We start from the raw sequence: 21,962 nt of genomic DNA on the forward strand, positions 1-21,962 counted from the left end.
GGTGCACACAAACGGCTCCGGGACAGACGGACAGGAGGGCGATGCACACAAGCGGCTCCGGGACAGATGGACAGGAGGGCGATGCACACAAGCGGCTCCGGGACAGACGGACAGGAGGGCGATGCACTCAAGCGGCTCCGGGACAGACAGACAGGAGGGCGATGCACACAAGCGGCTCCGGGACAGACGGACAGGAGGGCGATGTACACAAGTGGCTCCGGGACAGACGGACAGGAGGGCGATGCACACAAGCGGCTCCGGGACAGACAGACAGGAGGGCGATGCACACAAGCGGCTCCGGGACAGACGGACAGGAGGGCGATGCACACAAGCGGCTCCGGGACAGATGGACAGGAGGGCGATGCACACAAGCGGCTCCGGGACAGACGGACAGGAGGGCGATGCACACGAACGGTTCCGGGACAGACGGACAGAAGGGCGATGCACACAAGCGGCTCCGGGACAGATGGACAGGAGGGCGATGCACACAGGCGGCTCCGGGACAGACGGACAGGAGGAGGGTGATGAACACAAGCGGCTCCGGGACAGACGGACAGAAGGGCGATGCACACAAGCGGCTCCGGGACAGACGGACAGGAGGAGGGCGATGAACACAAGCGGCTCCGGGACAGACGGACAGGAGGGCGATGCACACAATCAGCTCTCCCGTACCTTTACCGGGGCGTGACTGCCCGACGCCCCATCCCCACGGTCCTCCCGTGGGACGAAGAGGCGGGGGATGTCCCTGGCGGACCGCACCCCCCGCGATGCCTCGAACCAAACCTCCCCCGTGCCCCGACACACCGGGATAGTCGAGTGGCTCCCAGGACCCCCCCGCGGTGCCGCTGCCGGGGCGGGGCCGGGCCGGGCCGGGCCTGCGGGGCCGCCAATGGCGCAGCGGGGGCGGTGCGGGCACACCGGGAGGTGACAGCGACGCACCGCCCTCCCGACGGCGAGCGGGCGCCGGCGAACATGGCAGGGCAGCGGCGCTGAGCCCCGGGGAAGGGCGGCCGCCCCTGCCAGGGCAGGGAGGGAGGGAGGAAGGAAAGGAGGGAGAGCAGCGTGTGATGCTGCGGGCATGGCAGGGCAGCTGAGCCGGGGAGCGGCCGGTCCCGGCCCCGGCGGCGGCGGCTGCGGCGCTGCCCGGCGGGGGCTGCCTCGCTGAGAGAAGGAGGGAGCGGCTCGGCTCGGCTCGGCTCGGCTCGCCGCCGCCATGCTGCCCGGCGTGGGGGTGTTCGGCACGGGGCTGACGGCGCGGGTGATCGTGCCGCTGCTGAAGGCGGAGGGCTTCGCCGTGAAGGCGCTGTGGGGCCGCACGCCCGAGGAGGCGGAGGAGCTGGCCAAGGAGATGAGCGTGCCCTTCTACACCAGCCGCATCGACGAGGTACTGCTGCACCAGGACGTCGACCTGGTCTGCGTCAACCTCCCGCCGCCGCTCACTCGGCAGGTCGCCGTCAAGACCCTGGGTGAGTGCGGGGGGCGAGTTTCCCCTTCCTCGGCCATGTCTCCGGCAGGCCGAGCAGCGGCGGGGCGCGGGGGATGGCGCTGCGGCAGCTCGGAGTGGCATCCCGCATCCCCTGTGCCCGGCATCCCTGCGGGATGAGCGAGCCAAGGCAGGGCCGGGCCTGGCACCCAGGGAGAGAGAGGGAGCAGGTGTCATCCGTGTCATGGTGAAAAGGAGAAAATAAATCACCATCCCGCCCGCCTTCGGCCGGTGGGTTCCATCGGCGCCGAGCAGCGGGGCGGGGAGCGGAGCATCCCATCCCTCTCGGCGTGCGGTACCCGCGGCTCGGGGGGCCGGGACCCCGCTGGGAGCCGGGCAGGGAGGGAGGCAGGATGCGGTGACAGTGGAGGAAACGTTGTTGCAGCCGAGGCTTAGCGAGACTCACGTACAAAGGGAAGGAGGGACTGAGAAAGCGGGCAGGCACCGTGGCGAGCGGCTCTGGTTTCAGGCGTGCCAAAGCTTTCTCTTCTCTGAGCGCAGGGTTGGGCTTTGCTCTTCCAGCTGTGCCCTCGGACACTGTTTCTCCCATGGGTTTTAGCGGGAGCACCTTCCGCTGTAAAGAAGTCGTGATTTGCCCCTACACATATAGGTGGGGAAGGGTGAAAAGGAGAGGAAAATGAGCGTGGAGTAACGAGCAGGGTGGCTCTGTGGGCTGATTGCTATCGCTTTCGGCCTCGTAAATGTGTGTGGCGTGTCCTGGCGTTCCATTGCCACCAGCACGCTCATTAGAATTAGTCACCATTCAAACGCTGCTAATGTCGCAGCCAGCGAGTGTTTCCAGCCTTTAAAATTAAGCAATTAAGGAAATTAAGGCAGTGCCTAAAGGAAAAAATCCTGCCTCGAGTACAGTGTAGGCATTTATTTGTCTGGGAGCTTTGCTCGGTGTTCCTTTCTGTGCTCGAAATGCTTGTCTTTGAGTCAGAACGTTTGCTTTTCTTTTATATTGTACTTTAGACTTTCTCCTCAAGATACAGCGCTTGCATCAGAGGCCTGACTTGCTTGCCAGAATGATGTGGAAATGAATTTGTAATGTAGAGATACCACAAAACTTATATAAAGGACAGTATCAAGGTAACAGGGTTTCCCGTTGGACACACATTCATTTGGTGACAATTATGTCAGGTTTCCTGTGACACTCTTTCCTGCAGGTGTTGCTCATGGAAGTGACCCAGCTTTGCCTGTGCTCTGAGAGCCCCACGAGGTTTCAGGTGGACACAAAGCATCTGGTGGAACAAAATTTCTGAGACAGTAAAGAAATACAATTGGTGTGCTTTTTTGCAGAGGGCCAGACACACGTGTCTAGCATGATAAAGTAATAATAAGTTTTATCCTTCTCTGAATATTTGCAGCTAAAGAAGAAAAAAGAAAAAGAGTTCCCAAACATGAGCTGAATTGATGAATGTTTTTATGAAGTGATGTAGCTGAGATGCTACTGATAACTTGCTGATGTAATTTGGTAGCAACAGCCTGGGGCAGGAAAAAAGGTGGTTTCTCACTGTTCATTTGTATGTCACCATTCTCAGTTTCCTTTCCCCTCTAGTCAAGAGGGTTTTCTCCAGTTCCCCAATGCTCATTATTTATATCTTGCAAGGGTAGCAAAGTTAGTGTAAAAATGCATGGAATGGTCATTAAACTGGGATTAAACAGGTTACAAGGTGATACTGTGCAACACATGATAATTTTTTTTAGTGTATTACTTATAGGATTATTATTTACAGAAATATATCTTGGACAATAAATAACTCCTCTCTCAGTTATTTCAGAGGTAAATTTTTTTCTTTTTTTTTTTTAAATACAGGCCCTGGATCTGTAACTATGAAAGTTTTTGCATGTTCATATAGATGCAAACAGGGAGCTAGGGCAGTGCTCCTGAGCTGTGGAGAGGAATAACTCCCTGCTGGCACCTTCATCTCCTGATCCTGCTTGTGCTTAATGGCTGCTGTGCCCTGGAGTGTTTTATTTGCTTTATTTTTTGGTTATTGGGAGGGAGTGCAATTCGTCAGGTGGGGTGTTGAGAAGCCTCTGGTAAGCAGGGCCAACCTTGTACAGACTGAGAGAAGTGGAAGATGGAAAAGCATTACTGACTGTTGAAATTTCACCCCAGAAGTGTTATGTAGCAGCCAGTGATAGGACATAAATTGGATTCCAGAGGTTTTGCTCATAGATGGAGGCTTCAGGAGGTTTGAACATGATGCCTTGGATGGCAGTAGAAGAGGCTGAGAAAGACATGAGTTACTCATTAATGCATTCAGATCTGGCTTCCTATGACAGGATGCACATCTGGCCTGGGAGGAGACAGGGACAACTTGTCTTTAGTACCTGTGTTTCATTTTAAATTGTCTTGCTGCCCAAAGCTCTGTTCTCATAGAATCATAGAATGGATTGGGTTGGAGAAGACCTCCAAGATCATCAAGTCCAACCCTTGGTCCAACTCCAGTCCCTTTACCAGATCATGGCACTCAGTGCCACAGCCAATCTCAGTTTAAAAACCTCCAGGGATGGGGAATCCACCCCCTCTCTGGGCAGCCCATTCCAATGCCTGATTACTCTCTCTGGAAAGAATTTCTTTCTGATCTCCACCTTCAATTTCCCCTGGCAGAGCTTGAGCCCATCGTGCCCCCTTGTCCTATTGCTGAGTGCCTCATTTGGTGAGATTTCATTACTAAAAAGTAAAAGCCCGAGGAAGCAGTTGGTGGTGTTTCCATCACCCATCTAGAGCTGTGTTTACACTGAATTTGCAGCATGTTAAATCCACTTTGGCCTATTTCTGGTGTGGTCCCTGGAGGTAAAGGTGGGGGGAAACAGGTGTCCCTGCAGCTGTGTTTGACTTGGGCCACTCAGTGGGAAGGACTCCATTGTTTGGTTTTCACTGACATGGAGATGTATTGCTGCTTGAAAGGTGTTTTTGGTAAGGTGGCCCATCAACTGCTGTTGAAACAGAAATGTGTGAATACATGCCCCAGCTGAGGAAGTCCCCAGACTGTGGCTTCCTGGCAGCTGTTGAGGGGAGAAAATGGGAGAAATAAAGCTTTAAGCTTGACCTGTTAACTTTTCCTTTAAGCTTCTCCTGCTTGAACCTGTTAGAAACAGGTTCCTGAGCCGGATCTGACTCTGTACAGTAGGTTTCTTAGGAGTGAAACCAGTGCTGGGCAAATCTCTGGAACAGACTGAGTCAAGAGAGAATTGGAAACCAGAGTGGTTTGAACCATGACCAAAAGCACAAATGAAACCTGTAGCATTTTGTGTGAAATGTGCTGATGGTCCCTGTCACATTTATGTGAAAGGAATCCAACTCCTTGCCTGTATCTACAAAATGGGTCTGATTGACTCCCTTTCCTGCCTGTGGTCTGTCCTGCACGTTTAGGAGCTCTTTTTTTATTGCTTTATATTTGTTCCCTGTAGAATAATACAAAACTCATGTCCAGGCTGACTTGCTGCTTGGTGGTCAAAAAAGATCAATGTCTGAATGTTTAGGTGAGCACAGAGAACAGTCCTGCTGTTGAACATGGGTGTTTTCCCTTCTCACTGAACTGAAAAATTTGGCATATTTGCTACAAGTGGTCCACGTTTCCCCTGCCTGTGTGCATTGGCAATTCAGTCATTGGCAATTCCCAAGCCTGATCAGGCATGAGAGATGTGTTTGCATACAGGGACAAAAAATGTCACCAGAGTGCCTGTTTGTGCTCAGCATCAGAAGGGTTGCAAGAATAGACAGTATTTTATGACCCTCCATCTAGTTCAAAACTGTCAACATGACTTTTCCCAGTTTAATCCCTCCCCCTTAGTCCATTAAATATGGCATTTTTCAGATCCTGACTGAAACTGTTGCCTTGTGTAACTGAACAGCTGCCATATCAGGTAAAGTGATTCACTCTGTGTGGTGCTGAGAAGGTCTGGGTGACATTTCTTGAAGTTGAAGGCACGAATGTTTCTGCATACCTGGTCCTGTTGATGTTTGGGTCAGATCAGCTTGGCTAAAGAGAACTTACTGCTGAGATTCACAGAAGTGTTTCTGGGGAAGTGCTTTTGGGAAGAATAAATTACCAGATGTTTTTAAAGCATATCTCTGGAGATGTTACCCTTAATTCTGTTTACAGTGCTTTGACTTACCCTTTCATCCTAAGTTAAGGACAGGAACACTGAGCTGTGTGCTGAGTATTCACTGCACGTGTTTGCAGGCATGTCTAGATAATACTACTTTATAAAATGTTTTTATTGTAGTAGTGCATGGTAGGAGTCTCTTCTGCCTGAGGACTGTACAAACTGATTTTCCCAACCCTCCAGAAGCTGCTTCTCTTAAGGAGCACTTAAATTTTTTTGCTGATTGGTGCTTCTTCTATACTTGATTGTGGTCATGAGGGAGCATCTTTATTTAGAGAGGAACATAAATATAGTGCTTGGTTGCTCACCTTCCCACCCCTTCCCAGGAAGCATCACGTAGTGTAGGCCTGCTGGCCACAATATGTTGGTGAGAACTCCTTGTGTTATTGCTGCAACTCCCCCTGAAGTGGGAGGAACATCAAACTGCAGTGAAGTAATTCACAGATCTGATGCAATCTCTAATTAATTTCTACATACCTCTGCACTCATGCAAATCAGGCAGAGGTTGGGGTTGTAGCAGTGGAAAAAAAACTTGCTCCAGAGGTTATAAAGCATTAGGGTCCTTTGGGAAGAGATGCTCTATTAAAGGAAAACATTATCATGATTATTTATTATTAATAGTAGTGTAATTTCTGTCCTGGTAATATTGAGTTTAAATTTGACCTAACAGCAGTGACTTTCAGCAGAACATGCTCCTGTACTTGAAAGGCAGATGACTTTGCAGCACATTAAATGTGAATTATGGTCATCTTACTGCAAAGGAAGTCAGATGAAGTGCTGTCTGCCTTTAATCAGCTGAGCCACCAAAAGCTATGATGCCTTTTTTTTTTTTACATTTATTAGAAAGTCAGTCCAAAGACCCTGCTGGCAATCAGCTGCATGTTGTCTTTGTGCTTTACAATGCCACTGTACCACAGAAAATGACACCTGGCTCTTCAGCTGACCTTTTCCTCTCAGGACTGCAGACCTTTTATTCCAGTATTATTCCTGTAAAACTCCTACAGAGATATTGTGGGATTTGGCCTCCAAGAGAGTTCAGGTAAAGCCCACTGTGCCCAAACTAAGTGTTGTAATTATTTAACCTCTGGAGTAAATTACTGCACTCATAACATGAGAAACAGCAGAACAGTTTTATTATTACTCTTATTCTTTCTTGCATAACTTTGTGCCTTCCCTCTTGATGGGCAGTGGCCACTGTGACACCTCCTGTGGCTGTTTGATCCATCTTCAACAGACCTTCCCTCTGTGACTTTCTGTCTTATTTCTTGTTTTTAGGGCCTTGCTTTGCTGAGTGCTCAGTAAAGGAAGGAATTGCACCCTGCTTCTTTTGTTCCAAATTTTGGAAGCACATTAAATAATAAATTGAGGAAGAATATGTGGATAAATGCAGAGAATGTAGAATACATTGGGCAAGTGAAATGATTCGATTTTCAAACTTTCTGCTGTTGCCTCTTTCCTCTGTCTCTTTTCTTTCTTTTTTTCTGTTTTTTTCTTCATGCCTGAGATTGGCAGTATGTGAAGGTGGTTTTCTGTGTGAATCCTGACATGGATAGCTGAGCAGAGCCCCTGATCAGGCAGGGTAAAAACTCTGCAAGACACTGAATACATTGTTGTGTCAGCTTTTGTTTGACAACCAGGTAAATTGTGTTGAACCACAATGCAACTCACTGTGCTTTATACATGGGGTAGGTTTTGCCTGTTGAGCAACAATGGTGGCAAAGCACCAAGGATGAAAATGGAGTTAAATTTCTAGGATGACCAAGATGGGTGTTTTTCACAGGCCACTACAATGCAACAGCACCTTTCACTGTTAATATCTGTTTGCCACAACATTCTCTGGAGTTGCTTGGAATTGTTCTGCTTTCCTCATCCACTGAAGATTTTACCCTTTTTTTTACCTTTACCCTACTGATTTTTGTTTATTATTCATGTAACAAACTCTGAGTTCATAGAGTGAGCTGTCAAAGTCAGTGACTTCACTTGCAAGGTCAGCGTGCATGCAGGCAACAAACCCACACTCCTTATAAATAATATTTCAGGTCTTGATTTAAACAAATTTGTTTAAATGGCTGTCTAATTAAAGAGGAATAATCCCTTAACGATTTTTGTGCCACTGAAATTATGACTGCAAGGGGTATGATTTCTTAATGCAATAATGGGTAAGAGTTTACCCCCTTTTCTCCTTTAGAAAGACATCACAACATCCTTTGTTTTAGCCCATCCAGTGCTAATGATGAAAGCTAATCAGGCCTAAGTCCTAATTGTGAGCATGGTGAAGGGCACAGAAAATGGGAGCGTGGTGTGAGGAACTTGCTTGGTAGTAATATAAGAATAAACATCATAATCTAACACAGGGAGTAAAACTGCTTTTGTCATTTGTTACTGTGCTGGAGTTTAATCTCAGGGTGAAAATCTCTGCCTTCCATTCCATCACAGCAGCAGTCACAGCTTTAGTCAAACAGATGGAGGTGGAAAAAAAAAGGTAGCAACTTTGTTTTGCCTTCTGATGTTTCCATGGCTTTTATCAGCAATAAGGCCCCTTGTTTTGGCATTTCCTTGCAGTGAATGTTTGGCAGATTTCAGCTCTTCCATCTGGCCACGTTTTGCCAGGAAATGCCCAGAAGGGAGGTCATGGTTGAATTAAATACTGTTTCGAGGGTACTGGGCTTCACATGGCTAATGAGAAGCCTTAATATAGAGAGCTTTTCAAAATCCAAATGGAGTCAAGCAAGGAGAGAGCACTGTAAAATAGTAATTATCCTTGCTGTGCTACAGGGCTGTTGCTTAAAAATGTGGAACCAAGGGCTAGGCTGAGCTCTCCAAATTCTTTCTCTTGGTGTCCATACATGTAGTTTCATATATGTATAAAAAAAAGAAAACCAGCATTAAGGTGAAAAATACATAAATTAAAAATTCCTGGAAGTCCCTTCCCTTCCTTCACTTCCTCAGCCCATAAAAGACAATGCAACTATTACTGTTTCATGTGGGGGTAGGAAAGAGTAGAGAGAATAGCTGGGAGAACATCTGAAATTGTTACAGCTAAGCTTGTGTGTGTTAAATTCCAGAAATGTGCCTGAAAAGTTGTATGTAAAAATTTGGATTCTGATCCTGCTTGCCCCACTGTAACTGCAATTAAAGCTCTAGTGGATCAAGGGAAATAGTTGAAATGTATGATGATATTACTGAGAACATGTTGTGGCCCAAAAGATAAACTGAGTGCACCTCTGGGAGAGGAGCTTGGCCTTGCAGGTCTTTGTCCTCTCAGCAAAAGCATCTCTGTCAATTTAGGAAATGATTGGTGGGAGTCTTGGGACACAATTCTGCAAACCTTTGCTTACTTCAGTAGTCTCCTTGAAGACAAAAATCACCGATTCCTTACAGGGAATATCTGTCAGGCACAATAATTCACCTAAATTAATAAAAAAATCCAAAGACGTGGCTCCATCTGTGCAATCCCATAGCTCGGTGTGGTTGTGCTTCTGTTCCATATTATGGCAGCACGTCTGCAGGAATGAAAAAGAGGATGGAAAATATCTGGAGCACAGGTGCTTAGAAACCTTATAAAAATCTATCAGTAAATGAGCCTGACAGAGCTTGCAGAGCTCTGCTGTGACTCGCTGCTTGCCTTGAAGGCACTTGACAGTTTAGAGTTGGGAAAGATGCTTTGTGGTTAAACAGTGTGAGATGCTTTGATAAAGACTTATTTCTCAGGCAGAGTGCTAAGCATTGCTAAGCTGAGACTGCTTTGTGGAAACAGGGTTATCCAAATCCATGAGAAGGTGCCCTGAGTTTTAAATCCTTGGTTAACAGGTATTATTTGTGTTGCTGAATAACTCTGTTTCAAAAGCTGAGTCATGAGATGTTTGGTTTGCAGGGCTCACACCTTTGATACATGTGGATGTGGTCTATGACTACTGGCAGAACCACGAGCCTGAAAGGTAATTCTGGATGTAATTTTTACTGAACTGCACCAACGAGCCATTAGGAGAAAATACTTTGATGCATTGCATGCCTAAAATGAGGAGTGTGTGTGTTCACAAGCCAGCTCACTTCTGTCTCAGAAATGCTGATATGTTTACTTCTGAGATCTGATGCTTTAGCAGACTTATTTATGCCTTTGATTATAGTGCTGTCTCGCAGCTCTTCATAGAAATTTAATTGTGGAAGTTCTGTGGTGGTTGTTTGAAATTGCAGATTTATTCACGTTGGCAAAGGTGATCCTTCACAAGGCCTGATGTGCACAGATGTTTTGGCAGCTGCTGCAGCCACTCCTGCTGCCATCTGTGTGCAGAGGGACCTGACCCTTTACATGTCAGGTGGGAATAAAATTGTTCCACCCTGCCCTTGGTGTGTGTTTGATGAGGTTCCTCTTTGCTCTGAGCAGGAGTGGCACGATGAGAATAAGCTTGAGGATTTCTGTGCTGAGCTTTCATTCTCTGTAATGCAGGTTGCTGATGTTTAATTAGATTGCATTTACCTGCCTTCATGCAGCTCCTTTCATCTTTCAGGATTCCCAAAACCACAACCTTGCAGAGGTTTGTGTGGGAAACTGGTGGCAGGGCCAGAAGCTGAGTCCTCTGATACCTCCTGCTGTGGGATTTGTCCCAACTCAACGCTGTTGAGTGGATGATGATCATGAGAAACGCCCCTGAGCTGCTGGAAGAGGACCAGGCACTGTCACCCTGGTCAGGGCTTCTCCCTGAGTGGTTTAAAACCAGGGTGGGATTGACAGTTGAAAATAAGCTCTACCCCTCCTCTTGTTGGTGTCCCTTTTCTGTGTGTACGGGGCAGCTTGTGAAGGAATTCCAAGGATTAGTGATTTCCCTTCTCCAGGAAGGATTCATGGCTGGGATTGGGTGATCTATATCAAGTTTGAGGACTGTACTGACACTGAATATTTTGTGTGTTATTAATGTCAGCAATCATTCTTCCAGTGTTGGAACTTTATTTAACAGATGCTACAAAAACCAAGACAGCTTGTTATGAGCAGTGATGGCTCAGCAGCCAGCAGATTTGTGTATTTATTTTTAATGAAGTCTGGAGTTTCTCTTTAGTCTTCTTTATGGGAAACCCCTTTCTTTGGCAAACAGGCAGGGCCTTTGTGGGCTTTGCTGTTTAGGAACACAGACAATAACATACATGTGTGTCATGTTGGTTGCAAGTACAACCTTGAGCATCAGCTTATGCTGCTGTAGCAAGTTCAGATTTGCAGCTCCTCTTAGGAGGTGCTCAAATGAAGTATCAAAGAGAGGTAATTTCATGTCTGGGCATTTTTTCAGCCTTGGCTTCTTGCATCAGGCATAATCATCTGGTGGTGCTGGGGGAAAGGGTGCTGGAGCTCCATGGACCATCCCGGTGGGGTTGTGCTTGCAGGGAATTTACACTGGATGGAATTGCACTGACACATGAATGATGTCTTTCCCTTTCTGGGTACATTTTAGTGTGTTTCACCAAGTTAGCAAAGCATTTGAAAACATGCCCTTTCCTTGGTGCTTGAAAGGAAACTGTGGGATGATGCTCTCAGTGCTGAATTGGCGTTTGGCAAATCATTTAAGGTTCCCTTGAAGAGTCTTAATTGTAATGCAACAAGTGTGGTACTAATTGGTCCTGTGAGCTCTTTGGTGTGGTGAACAAGGACTGGATTTTGAGGCATTTGTTTATTTTGGGGAACTCTCACATCTCTCTTTACTAGAAGGGATGCATGAAAGAATTAACAACACAGACATAGAGGAAACTGGTTTTTTACTCCTAAAGACCATTTATTTTACCAAGGCACTGACAGAACATGGCTGTGGCCCTCTGTTTGAGAGGACTGAGTATTTTCAGAGCCCTCCTAGCAGATAATATCTACCCTAATAAAGTATCTTGGCTGCAAGTGTCAGATGTTTGCACTGCAGCTCTGGACCAGGGTGATGGATACATGTAGGATTGTATAAACTATCTGGGTTTAGCACACTAGCCTGAATTCCATGTGGATTATGTGGTGCTTACAGCTAGGAAGTCCAGAGGAAGCAAGCAGATCATATGGATTATACTCTTGTGATTGTAATGAGTGTAAATATATCTATATATTCTTTGTCTGTGGATCAAAAGTCTCCAGAACAAACTCCAGATGGGCTTGTCCTGGGGCATGGGCTTGTGAAGCTGCTGCAACTGGTAATGCAGGAAAAACTGAGAGTATCATATTCTTCCAGGCATGCCAGCAAAGAAAAAGATATAAATTAGCAATTTAGTGTTGTTCATGGAATACATATCTCTAGTAATGAGGTTACCTTGTCAGTCTCTCTTTTTCTCACTATCTGTTCTTTCATTCCCAGGCTCACCTGGCACTGAAAAGCCTGTTGGGGCCTGAAACTAATACTGTGGAAATTAGTGTGGGTAATTGTGCTGCTTGATTTTCTTGTAGCAAACAGTGGGTGTAGTTTCTTGATGGGGGGGAAAAAATTAAGAATATGTCCAGAGAGGAAGAGAAGTCAGAAAATGAGTTTTGGACTAGGATAGATCTGGAGCTCTGTTTGAGAACTGTGTACCATGAGCCTCTGTTCTGATTTAATGCAGCTGTCCCAGTCTCTAAACCTGTAATTACAAGGCTGTGAGAGATGGATTGATGTGGACAGGAGTTAGGATATTAATTAAAATGCCATGGATGATGTGGGGAACAATATGCATTATGTGCTTTAAAGAGACAAACTGGAGAATATATCATTCAAAATGCTGTGAATTGTCAGTCTTGGATCTTGTTTTTTAATTTTTTTGGAAGCTTAAGGAATTGTCCTCTAAGCAGTCAGTTTGTTAACCAGCAGTGCAGGGATGTCTTTCACTTGATGGGAGCCTACCTGGGAAAAATCAGGCAGATTTCCATTCATGGCCATGTGCTAAAAGATTCACAACACTGTCTGTGTGTTGAAATTTTTGGTCACTAAAAACCTTCCAGAGTTTGACCAGCATTAGGAGTGTGTTTGGCGTGATCATAATTGAACTTCCACGTGCCTGAAACATAAAGACTTGAAAGCCTTCTGAGCTCCTATTGGCAAGAAGTCATCTCTTTGAAGTTGGGTTTTGTCTCGTGGTTGTTGTTTTCACAGAATATTCCGAGTTGGGAGGGACCCACAGGGATCATCGAGTCCAAATCTTCAGTGAATGGCCCATACAGGGATCAAACCCAGACCTTGATGTTTTAAGCATCACGTTGTAACCGAGCTAATCTCAATTTTGTCCAAAACTCCAAAGAAACTGGTTTTCTACTGAAAACAGCATTACATGAAACAGAAAACCCAAACCCACTTGCTTGCATTATTTTGGCATTTCCATGAGATTGAAACAAGTGGCCAGACCAAGTTGGTTTATTGTATTTTTTTTAACAAATACCTTATTTTTAGTGTAGTGCCTGTTTTATGGCATATGCCTTTTTGCCAGGCTTTATCTCGGAGCAGTAAAAAGCTGGGGGTGGGATAAAGAGAACAGAATTTGTGCTGGAAATGTGCAGTGGGCCATAACTGGGCCATGTTGCCCCAGCTGTCTGCACAGCAGCAAACTTTAGTCACATCAGAGAATACTGGATTTCTTTCTGCCTGGCTGACTTTCTTACATTGGATGGCTTGTGTTTGGCTTGTTACCTTTGTTTGGAAACAGTGCCAGAAAAAGGAAGACATGGGGAGGTGGGGAGGTTAAAGTCCTGGATTAGAGGTACGAAGCACTGAAGTCTTCTTTGTGCCCCCTCCAGAGGGTCCCTGGGTGTCACAGCAACGTGGCAAACCATGCCCAGCTTTGCCTGAAGTTCTTTGGCATTTCTTGTCTTTGAAAACTGCTCCAAAACATCAGATAACATTTTGCCTGAAAGAGGAGAGGATGTGTTTGAGTCAAATGATAAGAGGGGAGGGGCTGCTCTCAGGGCTGAGTGTGAGGCACCTCCCTTGTAGGGGAAGGGAGAAATAAATGAAAACAGAAGATGGAAAGGCACTCGTCATGCTGACAAATTTGGCCTGAGGAAGGCAGACAAATAAAGGCCGGCAGGGGAGGGGATGGAAAAGAGCCAGAGCAGGAGGGAGGGAGCATTTAATGGAGCAGGCTGTGCTTCTGGGACCAGGCATGCAAAAAATGAAGGGGAAAGAGGGAGTAGGTGGTGGTTGTGGCTGTGACTCTCAAACTCCCTTGTGTGTCCTCCCTCCCTCAGTGAGGTTTGCATTGCACTGGCAAAGGGTGGACTGGGAGGGATGTTGGGAGGGAGGAAACATTACTGTCTTCAATGGGAACTGCCACATCTCCAACACAGTGAATTAATGAACTCTTCTGGAAGGGAAAATGCTGGCTGTGTGCTTTGGTGGTGCAAAAGGTTAAACAAAGCAGTGTGTTACCTTTACTGTCCTTTCTTCAAGCTGCCTTGAACTTTCCAGAGAAAGAAGACTCTGTAAAGGCTCTCTCCCTGTGGAGGTGAACTTTAAAGAGCAAGACTCTTGAGTGGAAGAAATAAAGCAACGTGTCTGGCACTGCTGACCCCACACTGAGTTACCAAGGACTGTTCTGGTCAGGCAGAAAATGCTTTGGGCACCAAATGCAGCAGTTACTGACAACATCCCTGTGGTGGTGAAGGATGGAAAGTTAGCCTTGCTTTAGAAGAACAAGAAGGCAGAGAGAAGTTAAGCACAGTTAGAGTTTTTTGTTTATTAAACAGAGGTGATGAATAGGTGTTTCAGCATCAATAATCTCTGAGACACTTGATAAGAGCCTTGTTGAGTGACTTACAAGTTTTTGCCAAACACAGTAAGGTGTGTTTGAAGTGGCCTGTGATGTGTCTGTGTGTGGCAGAGCCTCATGTCCTTGCCAGGTGTGTGAGGTGTCTTCTTCCTAAGAGCTGAAGTGAGCTGTCCTCCTTGCTTTCTGGAAAATGCTGTAGGCAGACAGCCAGTCACCCAGCCTGAATTCAGCCCATGTGCAGAAAATGGGTAAGGAGGTCTGTTTAAAAATCTGGACTTTGATTTATTTATGTATTGTGAGGAGGGCTTTGAGGACAAAGCTTTTCTCCCACAGTCTGGGACATGCTGGTCAAACCTCCTTCAAGGCTTGCTCTTGGTTGCTGCTCTCAGCTCTGTGTCCCATCCCTGCCATCTGCCTTGTTTTGCTGAGGCCACCCAAGCTCCTCTTAGTGAGGGCCTGTATGTGTTGGCCTGGCCTGTGCTGTGCTGCTGCCTGGCTTGGCAGTGGCTCACCTGCAGGTGTTTCAGTTGTGCATAGAATCAGAGAATCAGTTGGGTTGGAAGAGACCTCTGAGAACATCAAGTCCATCCCTTGGTCCAACTCCAGTCCCTTTACCAGATCATGGCACTCAGTGCCACGGCCAAGCTCAGTTGAAAAACCTCCAGGGATGGGGAATCCACCCCCTCTCTGGGCAGCCCATTCCAATGCCTGAGCACTCTCTCTGCAAAGAATTTTTTCCTGATCTCCAAGTTAAATTTCCCCTGGCAGAGCTTGAGCCCATCGTGCCCCCTTGTCCTATTGCTGAGTGCCTGGGAGAAGAGACCAACCCCCACCTGGCCAGAACTTCCCTTCAGGCACTTCCAGACAGTGCTGAGGTCACCTCTGAGCCTCCTCTTCTCCAGGCTAAACACCCCCAGCTCCCTCAGCCTCTCCCCACAGCACTTGTGCTCCAGTCCCTTCTCCAGCCTCGTTGCTCTTCTCTGGCCCCGCTCCAGCCCCTCAATCTCTTTCCTCAACTGAGGGGCCCAGAACTGAACACAACACTCAAGGTGTGGCCTTGTGCATCAAGCATTAAGGCCGGGTGGGCTCAAACTTCTTGCTGTTGTGTTGGAATGGAGTCAAACACCCCAGTGATGCTTTTAACAGCATCCCTGCAGCCTTCCTAATTTTTGAGACACTTTCCTAGAGCATGCACTACTTGAATGTGCTCCAGACTGCCCCAGGAGTCCCCAGCCAGGGGCTTTTAGGCAATAAATTGCAGGTAGGTGTCCTCAGAGTAAGCTGTGGCTCTGCCAGGCCCAGGTGGAGAAGCAGAGCAAAGTAAGTGGTGCTTTTATCTGTTTAGCGTTGTTTCTTCTGGGTCAGACAAGGCTTAAGATTATTCCTTGGCTTTGTGAGCAGGGCTGGTGTCTGCAGGGGGAGGAGAGGGGAGGAGGAAGGATGTTGGAGCCTAATGAATCCTCCTTGAAGCTCTTGCTTATTATCAGCCTCCAGAGCGGGAATGCATGACAGGAATTCTCTGCTTTCTCCTTTCCTGGGGCAGCATTTCTGCTTTGTGAATTAATGGGTATGGCTTCAACCAAAAAATATCAACAGAGACACAGCTGTGAGGATGTGAGTGATGCTTCAGCTTATCAGGAGTTAAGAGGAGTGAGGATGTGAGTGATGCTTCACCCTAAGAGGAGTTCAGGGTAAGTGGAGCAGTGCTACTGAACCTGAGATCTGTGAGAGAACAGTCTGCAGACACAGATCTTCCTCCAAGGGCAGGCAATCAATTTGCAGGGGGGAAAGATGCACTAGATTAGTATTTCAGGCTTAAAGTAATGCTTATGTTGTTGCAGATGACACAAATGCAGGACCAAGATACAAGACAGCTCCCTTTTGTGTGTGTGTGTGCGTGTGAAGTTGGTTTGTTTGGGGTTTTTTTGTTGTTTTGATTTTCCTTCAGAAAAGCTTAAGGGTCCTTGGATTAAACATCGTTGAGAATGTTTTGCTTGTGAGTTGTAGCTAATTGTTGTCCATCTCTCACCCTGTTTACAGCCTACACTGGCACATTTTTAAACACTGGGCTTGGAAGGGAGAGCTAAGGGAGCTTGACTTGGCCCAATGAACAGCTAAGCCTTTTCCTAACATGGGTATGTCTGCAGTTTGCATGACTTTGTTTAGCTGAGCTATGTTTTTCTCCTCCTGGCTTCTTTTTATGCAAGTTTTTCTCATGTGAAATATTTTGGATGAAATGAGATTTAGAAGGAGGAGTTACCATTACATTTCAAGGTTTGCCTCTGCTATTGCCTTGGCTTACTGACCTCATATCCCCTGGGGTCAAACCTCTGGGCTGAGAGACAGGATTTTAAAAGATTTTTTTTTTCAGGGTGGAGGAATATCTTGTAATTTCACCCCTTATGTGTTCAAACCTCTCCCTCTTCTGCTGCTTGTTCATTATTTCAGGTTCCACCTCTAAAACATGGAAGAATAGACTGTTTTAGCCCTTATTGTGGTACTTCATGCTTAACTACCTGCTTAGAAGGCATTGATGATGCTACACGTGGCTTGATCTCCCCTTGCCTCATTTCTGGATTGCTGGTACATCCCTGGATGCTGTTAAGCCATCTTTGAACCTCACTGTGGCACAGCAGTGAACATGAGGAGTAAATCTGCTCAAGTCAGGCAAGCAGTACCAGCGTGAAACTGGAGGGACCAGAAAATCATGTCTCCTTTCTTCTGCATTATGTGTAGCAGAGAGGAGTGAAAGCTTCAAGTGAGCAGAGAAAATTTTGAAAGCAGCTTTTTGATTTCCCTACCGAAGAGACTGGCCAAGTGTAGTGAAAGTAATTCCAGAGACCACAAGCTGATTTGAAGTGGGTCCCTGGAGTTGCATAAACAGATGGTGCATTATTCATGAGCTAACTGAGCCTTTGCCCTCCTTCAGCAGAGTAGGACATGCAGAAATGTGCTTTCTTCCTTCACCTGGTTGACTGGCCCTCTGGGAAGGGTCTGCTCTTTGCAGAGTGGAGTGGAGAGCAGGGGAGCAGGAATTGCTGATACAGTTAGGCTGATTTGTGATTTAGGAGCAGTTATGGGAAGGCCATGTGAATTCACTTATGACTTGTTAATGCTGTGTTTGTCAGGTACACAGAAGCAGAAGGGAAAGATGCCCAGGCACCAGAGTACCTGTGTGCCAACCCCATGGACTCTCACATCATCTCACCCTTGTTCCTCCTGCATCTCACTTGCAGAAAACAAAAGTACAGTGGTTTTCCTTAGAAGCTGTTGGACGTGGCCTCCTTCAGTGTATTTCTGACTCATAACCTTGTAGAAAGCAACCTCACCCAGCAGGAATTCAGAAAATCCACTGACAGGCTTATGACGCTGGGTCTGGTGTGAGATGTTTCAGCTCAGCTGACCAGAGAGCAGAGAGGGCTGCCCTTGTTTGCACCCATAGCTGTGATGCTCATGTGGGATGGCTGTGGGAGAACTGGGTGTGGTGTGTGGTTTCTCCTTGGAGCCTCTTGTTGCAAGGGAATGAATTAGACACAGAAACCTGGGCTTTGAGCAGTTGAGGTGCCCACAAGAAAAGAATCTGGTTGGTGGCTGTTGCCATTTCCTTCGTGCTGTGTTTGTCACTCTTGCAAGCTCCACATCTGGCTGCTTCTTTGGCAGCTGCTCTCCTCTCTGATTTTAATCCAGCAGCAGAGATAGAGTGATGTTTTCTTCCTCTCATCCTCCACTGCTTCCTTTACCATCTAAGCACTGAGCTACAAGTTGTACCATGAACAAAACCCACTGATTGATGTTGTCTCTTGAATGTATTCTACCAAGTTTTATTAAGTGTTACATGTGTAGTGGTGGCTCTTTTAGCTGGTACAGATGTTTGATAATGTTCTTAGTCCCAGGACTGCCCTTTCTTGCCATAGTCACAGTTCATTACAAAGAAATAAGTGTTCAGAGGGAGAGCTGGCATGACCATGGCATACTGGAAGAACAGGTCGTGTTCCATCTTTGGAATAAGCTGCTGTGGGTCTATCATGGAAACAACTATTCAGGTTTGGGTTTGTGTCTGACAGACAAGCTCTCTCATTGTGTCGTGTGTTCGTAGCTGTTTGAGACAGACAAAGCTGTTGAGGTCACCTAAGAAATCTCCTGGACAGAACAGACTTTTCTCTACAGCATATTTTTGTGTTATATCTAATCTTAACTATTTTCCCTGGTGGGGATTCCATCACACTGATCTCTGCTGGAAGAGGTACCTCTGTAGTCAGGCTATATTGTCCTTTATTAATTCAATCACATTATTTCCATGTAACTCCAGCTTTTAATACCTTAATGAGTTCCCTTCAATCCTTGATGTCTCATTCTTTGAATTCACACTGGTGTGTCATACCTGTCTTTCAGTGTGATTGATGAAATTATCTCAGTTTACTAATGACTTGCATAATCTCTTGAACTGCATTCAGCTGCCATTAAGGTGGGTTGGGGGTCAGACACTGTGACAGGAAACCTTGGAGCTGGATAATCCATCCCCCAGATTGGTTTCCAGTTTAAGCCATATCCCAGTGGTACAGTCAAAAGCCAAAAAGCTGCTTTCACGATGCTGTGGTTGCAGTTCATCTTCTGGTGTGTGGTCAGATGACCCACCAGAGGATCTAAACCATTTAAGGCCTGCAAAATCAATGCTGATTATGCAAGCAGTCCCTGTTTTGGAGCTGTGTGGATCAGAGGAAACTGCAGTGTGTTTTCTCAGACACTTTGGAATGACTGCTGCCAAGGGGCTGTATTTTCCCTCTGGGCTGCAGGATGTGCTGTGCTTTCCCTCTGCCCTGCATGAGGGCAGCCTGTTGATCACAGCCATGTCAGAAGGGTAGACAGTAGCTGTGATTTTTTTTCTTTTTCAGCTCAGTCTATCCATTGCAAGCCTGCCAGCAGCTCTTGCCATTCAAGTGGGTGATGTTCTAGCAGCATTTGAGAGCTGGCAGAAAAGGGTGATGATCAGATGCAGCCAGTTAAGAAAAAATAAGCATATGCTCTACAGGAACATTTGTTCTGTATCCCTGAGCTGAAGATGAAATTTCACAGTGTCAGGAAGGCAGAGCAGTCTCACAGGGGAGACAGTGGCCTTTTGGAGAGCTTACTTAAATTCCAGATGCACTGAGAGGGCATGTCAGCTCTGCATTTAGAACCTCCAGGGTTTTGCTATGTCAGGAAACCCAGAGAGGTGGACACAGAGATCTTGTTAGAGCATGTTGTGGGTGTTACAGAAGTGCAGCCAGAGTGGATGGGATAATTTTAAATGTTAGTGTGGTTGTGTTAGACCCTGGGGATGTGTAGGTGTACTCCCCAGGTTGTACCAGCACATTGTGGAGCCTGAGATTAGCTCAGTTGGTTAAAACTTGGTTGTAATAATACCAAGGTCATGGGTTCAATCCCCTGTATGGGGCACTGACTTAAGAGTTGGACTCAACGATTCTTGTGGGTCCTTTCAACTCAGAATAGTCTGGGATTTTATGATTGTAAAATATATGTAAGGTGGTAGCTGAGGTGATACCTCATGGTGGGAGAGATTCCCTCAAGAGAACACCCCGTGGTTGCTGTGCTGGATTTCACAGGACAGGCTCTACTGTCCCTGGAACATGTTGGGGGGGACCAATCTCATCATATAATCAGATTGGGTTACCCATCCCGTGTCAGTGCCCTCAGCCTTCCTCTCAGAAGGGCTGCATGACTATGGAGGCTGAAACCCCAATACTTTTGGCTATTTGGGCCCTTCTGGGTTAGATGCACAGAGGTGAGTGCTGTGGAAGAAGCTGGAGCTGCTGTTCTGTTCAGGGGCAGGTGGAATTCTCTGGGGATGTCACTCTCATTGCTTCCACCAGCTTGGAATTCACAGGGTGGTAAAATGCAATTGTTGTATTATGAAACCCAAATGTAATACATGAAGAATGTGTGTCCCATTCAAGCTGTCTGGTTCATACAGGAACTCATGTATAATTCACAGCCTTTGTAAATAAGTCAGTTTAATGCCCCTCTGGCACCTCTCAGCAAAGCTGTGTCTCCCTTGGGTGAGTCAGACCTGACAGCTCCTAAAACTGGACCTTGAATGGTGTGACAGACAGTGCTGAACTCAGAACATCACTGAATAACAATTTGAAATCAGAAAAAAAAATTAATTCTTAGAATAAAAGAGGGTTAGGGTTAGGTCCTGGTCCTCAGGATGAAAAGCAAGAGGAGGCAAAATGAATCAAAGCCATTTTATTGAAGTTCTTCATTGTCTCCTTTTGGACAATTTTAAATCTTAATCCTTGTTAGGATGGAGAAAACCCTTTACTTTTTTAGTAGACCAGCACCAACCAAGCTTTGGTCATTCTTCTCTGCAAAACATTTCACCAGCATCAGGAAATAGAATGAAGTTGTTGGTCATCTGACACTTCTTTCAGGCATTTATTTGTAGTTTAATGTACAATATTTCCCCTGTAGCTCCTGAATAAGAGTCACTTGCTAACCTGTGACAGAAATGGGCCATGCCACAAGGCTCTTAGTGACTGGTGTGATGTGTGCCTACTTTTTATTAACTGAATTGCCTTTATATTCTGTGGACAAATTGAGCTGTACTTGTGTAAAGCCTGTGAGAGTGCCTGAGCTTATGTTTGGTGCTTGCAAGCTCTCCTTTTAAGTGAAAACATTTCTTTTTAAGTAGTCCACAGTAAGCAGCAGTTGGTTTAGTCGCTGCTCCCCTGAAAAAAAAAATCAAATCCCAAGTGTACCACAGGCACTATGAAAATAATGTTAAATAACAGCATGTTTTGCTGGGGCTCAGTCAGAGATGCTGAGAACTTTCTGAGAGCTGGTGGCTGGTAAATCCTTAAAACACACTGCTCTGTGGGATGCTAATGCAGCCTGGGCTGAAGCCAAAGTCTGGAAAGTCTAAAGGAGTGGGTTGTCCAGGGAATTAGCCTGGACTGGGCCCTCTGGATGAGATTTTCAGAAGCATCAGCAGGGCTCAACTCTGCTGACCCCAAGTGCAGAGGGAGTGGAGAACCCACTGCTGAGTTTTGCTGCTGTTCATTCTACTGGATTTAACATCATCTTTGAGTGGCTGCAAGGCACCGAGGGGAGGAAAAATAATCTGCATTTTAAGGTCAGATACAGTATAAATTCTCTCAAGGGCTGGTTTTACAAGTGACTTTACAAGTTAAAAAGCTCTCTGCACCACGTGGCCAGTGTGAGTTATTTTCCTGCACACAGATGTGTCAAACCAGGGGCAGTGAAAGGTGAATCTGCAGTGCTAAGCACAGCTTTTAGCCTGGAGCTGGGACTGCTCTTGGGGAAATTTAATGTGTGTCTCTGTGAAGGGAGGTAGAGCAAGAGATTTTAATATCTGAACACATCTCCTTAAACTCTGCTCCTTTTCCTGAGCTCTGCTTTCTTCTGCAGTCTTCATTTGTCTCATTTGAACAGCCAGTGGAAGTTGTGTGGCAACCTTCCTACTCTGTTGGAGGGTGTTGTGGTAATTATTTATTGAATTCCTATAATTCCTCTCTTTGGGAAACAAAACCAAACCAAACCTATCTATAATAAAAACAAGTGCAAGTCTTCCTGCAAACACAACAGCACAAAAGCTGGCTGCTCTTTCCCACCGAGGCTATCAGACCCGAGCAGCCTTTCCCCT

At 46.4% G+C, this 21,962-nt stretch overlaps 1 protein-coding gene across 1 annotated transcript in view; it reads left to right on the top strand.

Annotated features, from left to right (window-relative positions):
• The first annotated feature begins 912 nt into the window (after positions 1-912).
• GFOD1 (Gfo/Idh/MocA-like oxidoreductase domain containing 1) overlaps positions 913-21,962 on the top strand; it is a 69,675-nt gene continuing 48,625 nt past the window's right edge. Inside the window, exon 1 of the mRNA XM_071553245.1 lies at positions 913-1,466. Coding sequence (XP_071409346.1) covers positions 1,214-1,466 — 253 coding nt within the window. The 5' untranslated portion in view covers positions 913-1,213. The remainder of the gene's footprint in view (positions 1,467-21,962) is intronic.

This window comes from Pithys albifrons, chromosome 4 (genome assembly GCF_047495875.1).
Source record: "Pithys albifrons albifrons isolate INPA30051 chromosome 4, PitAlb_v1, whole genome shotgun sequence".
Taxonomy (NCBI): domain Eukaryota; kingdom Metazoa; phylum Chordata; class Aves; order Passeriformes; family Thamnophilidae; genus Pithys; species Pithys albifrons.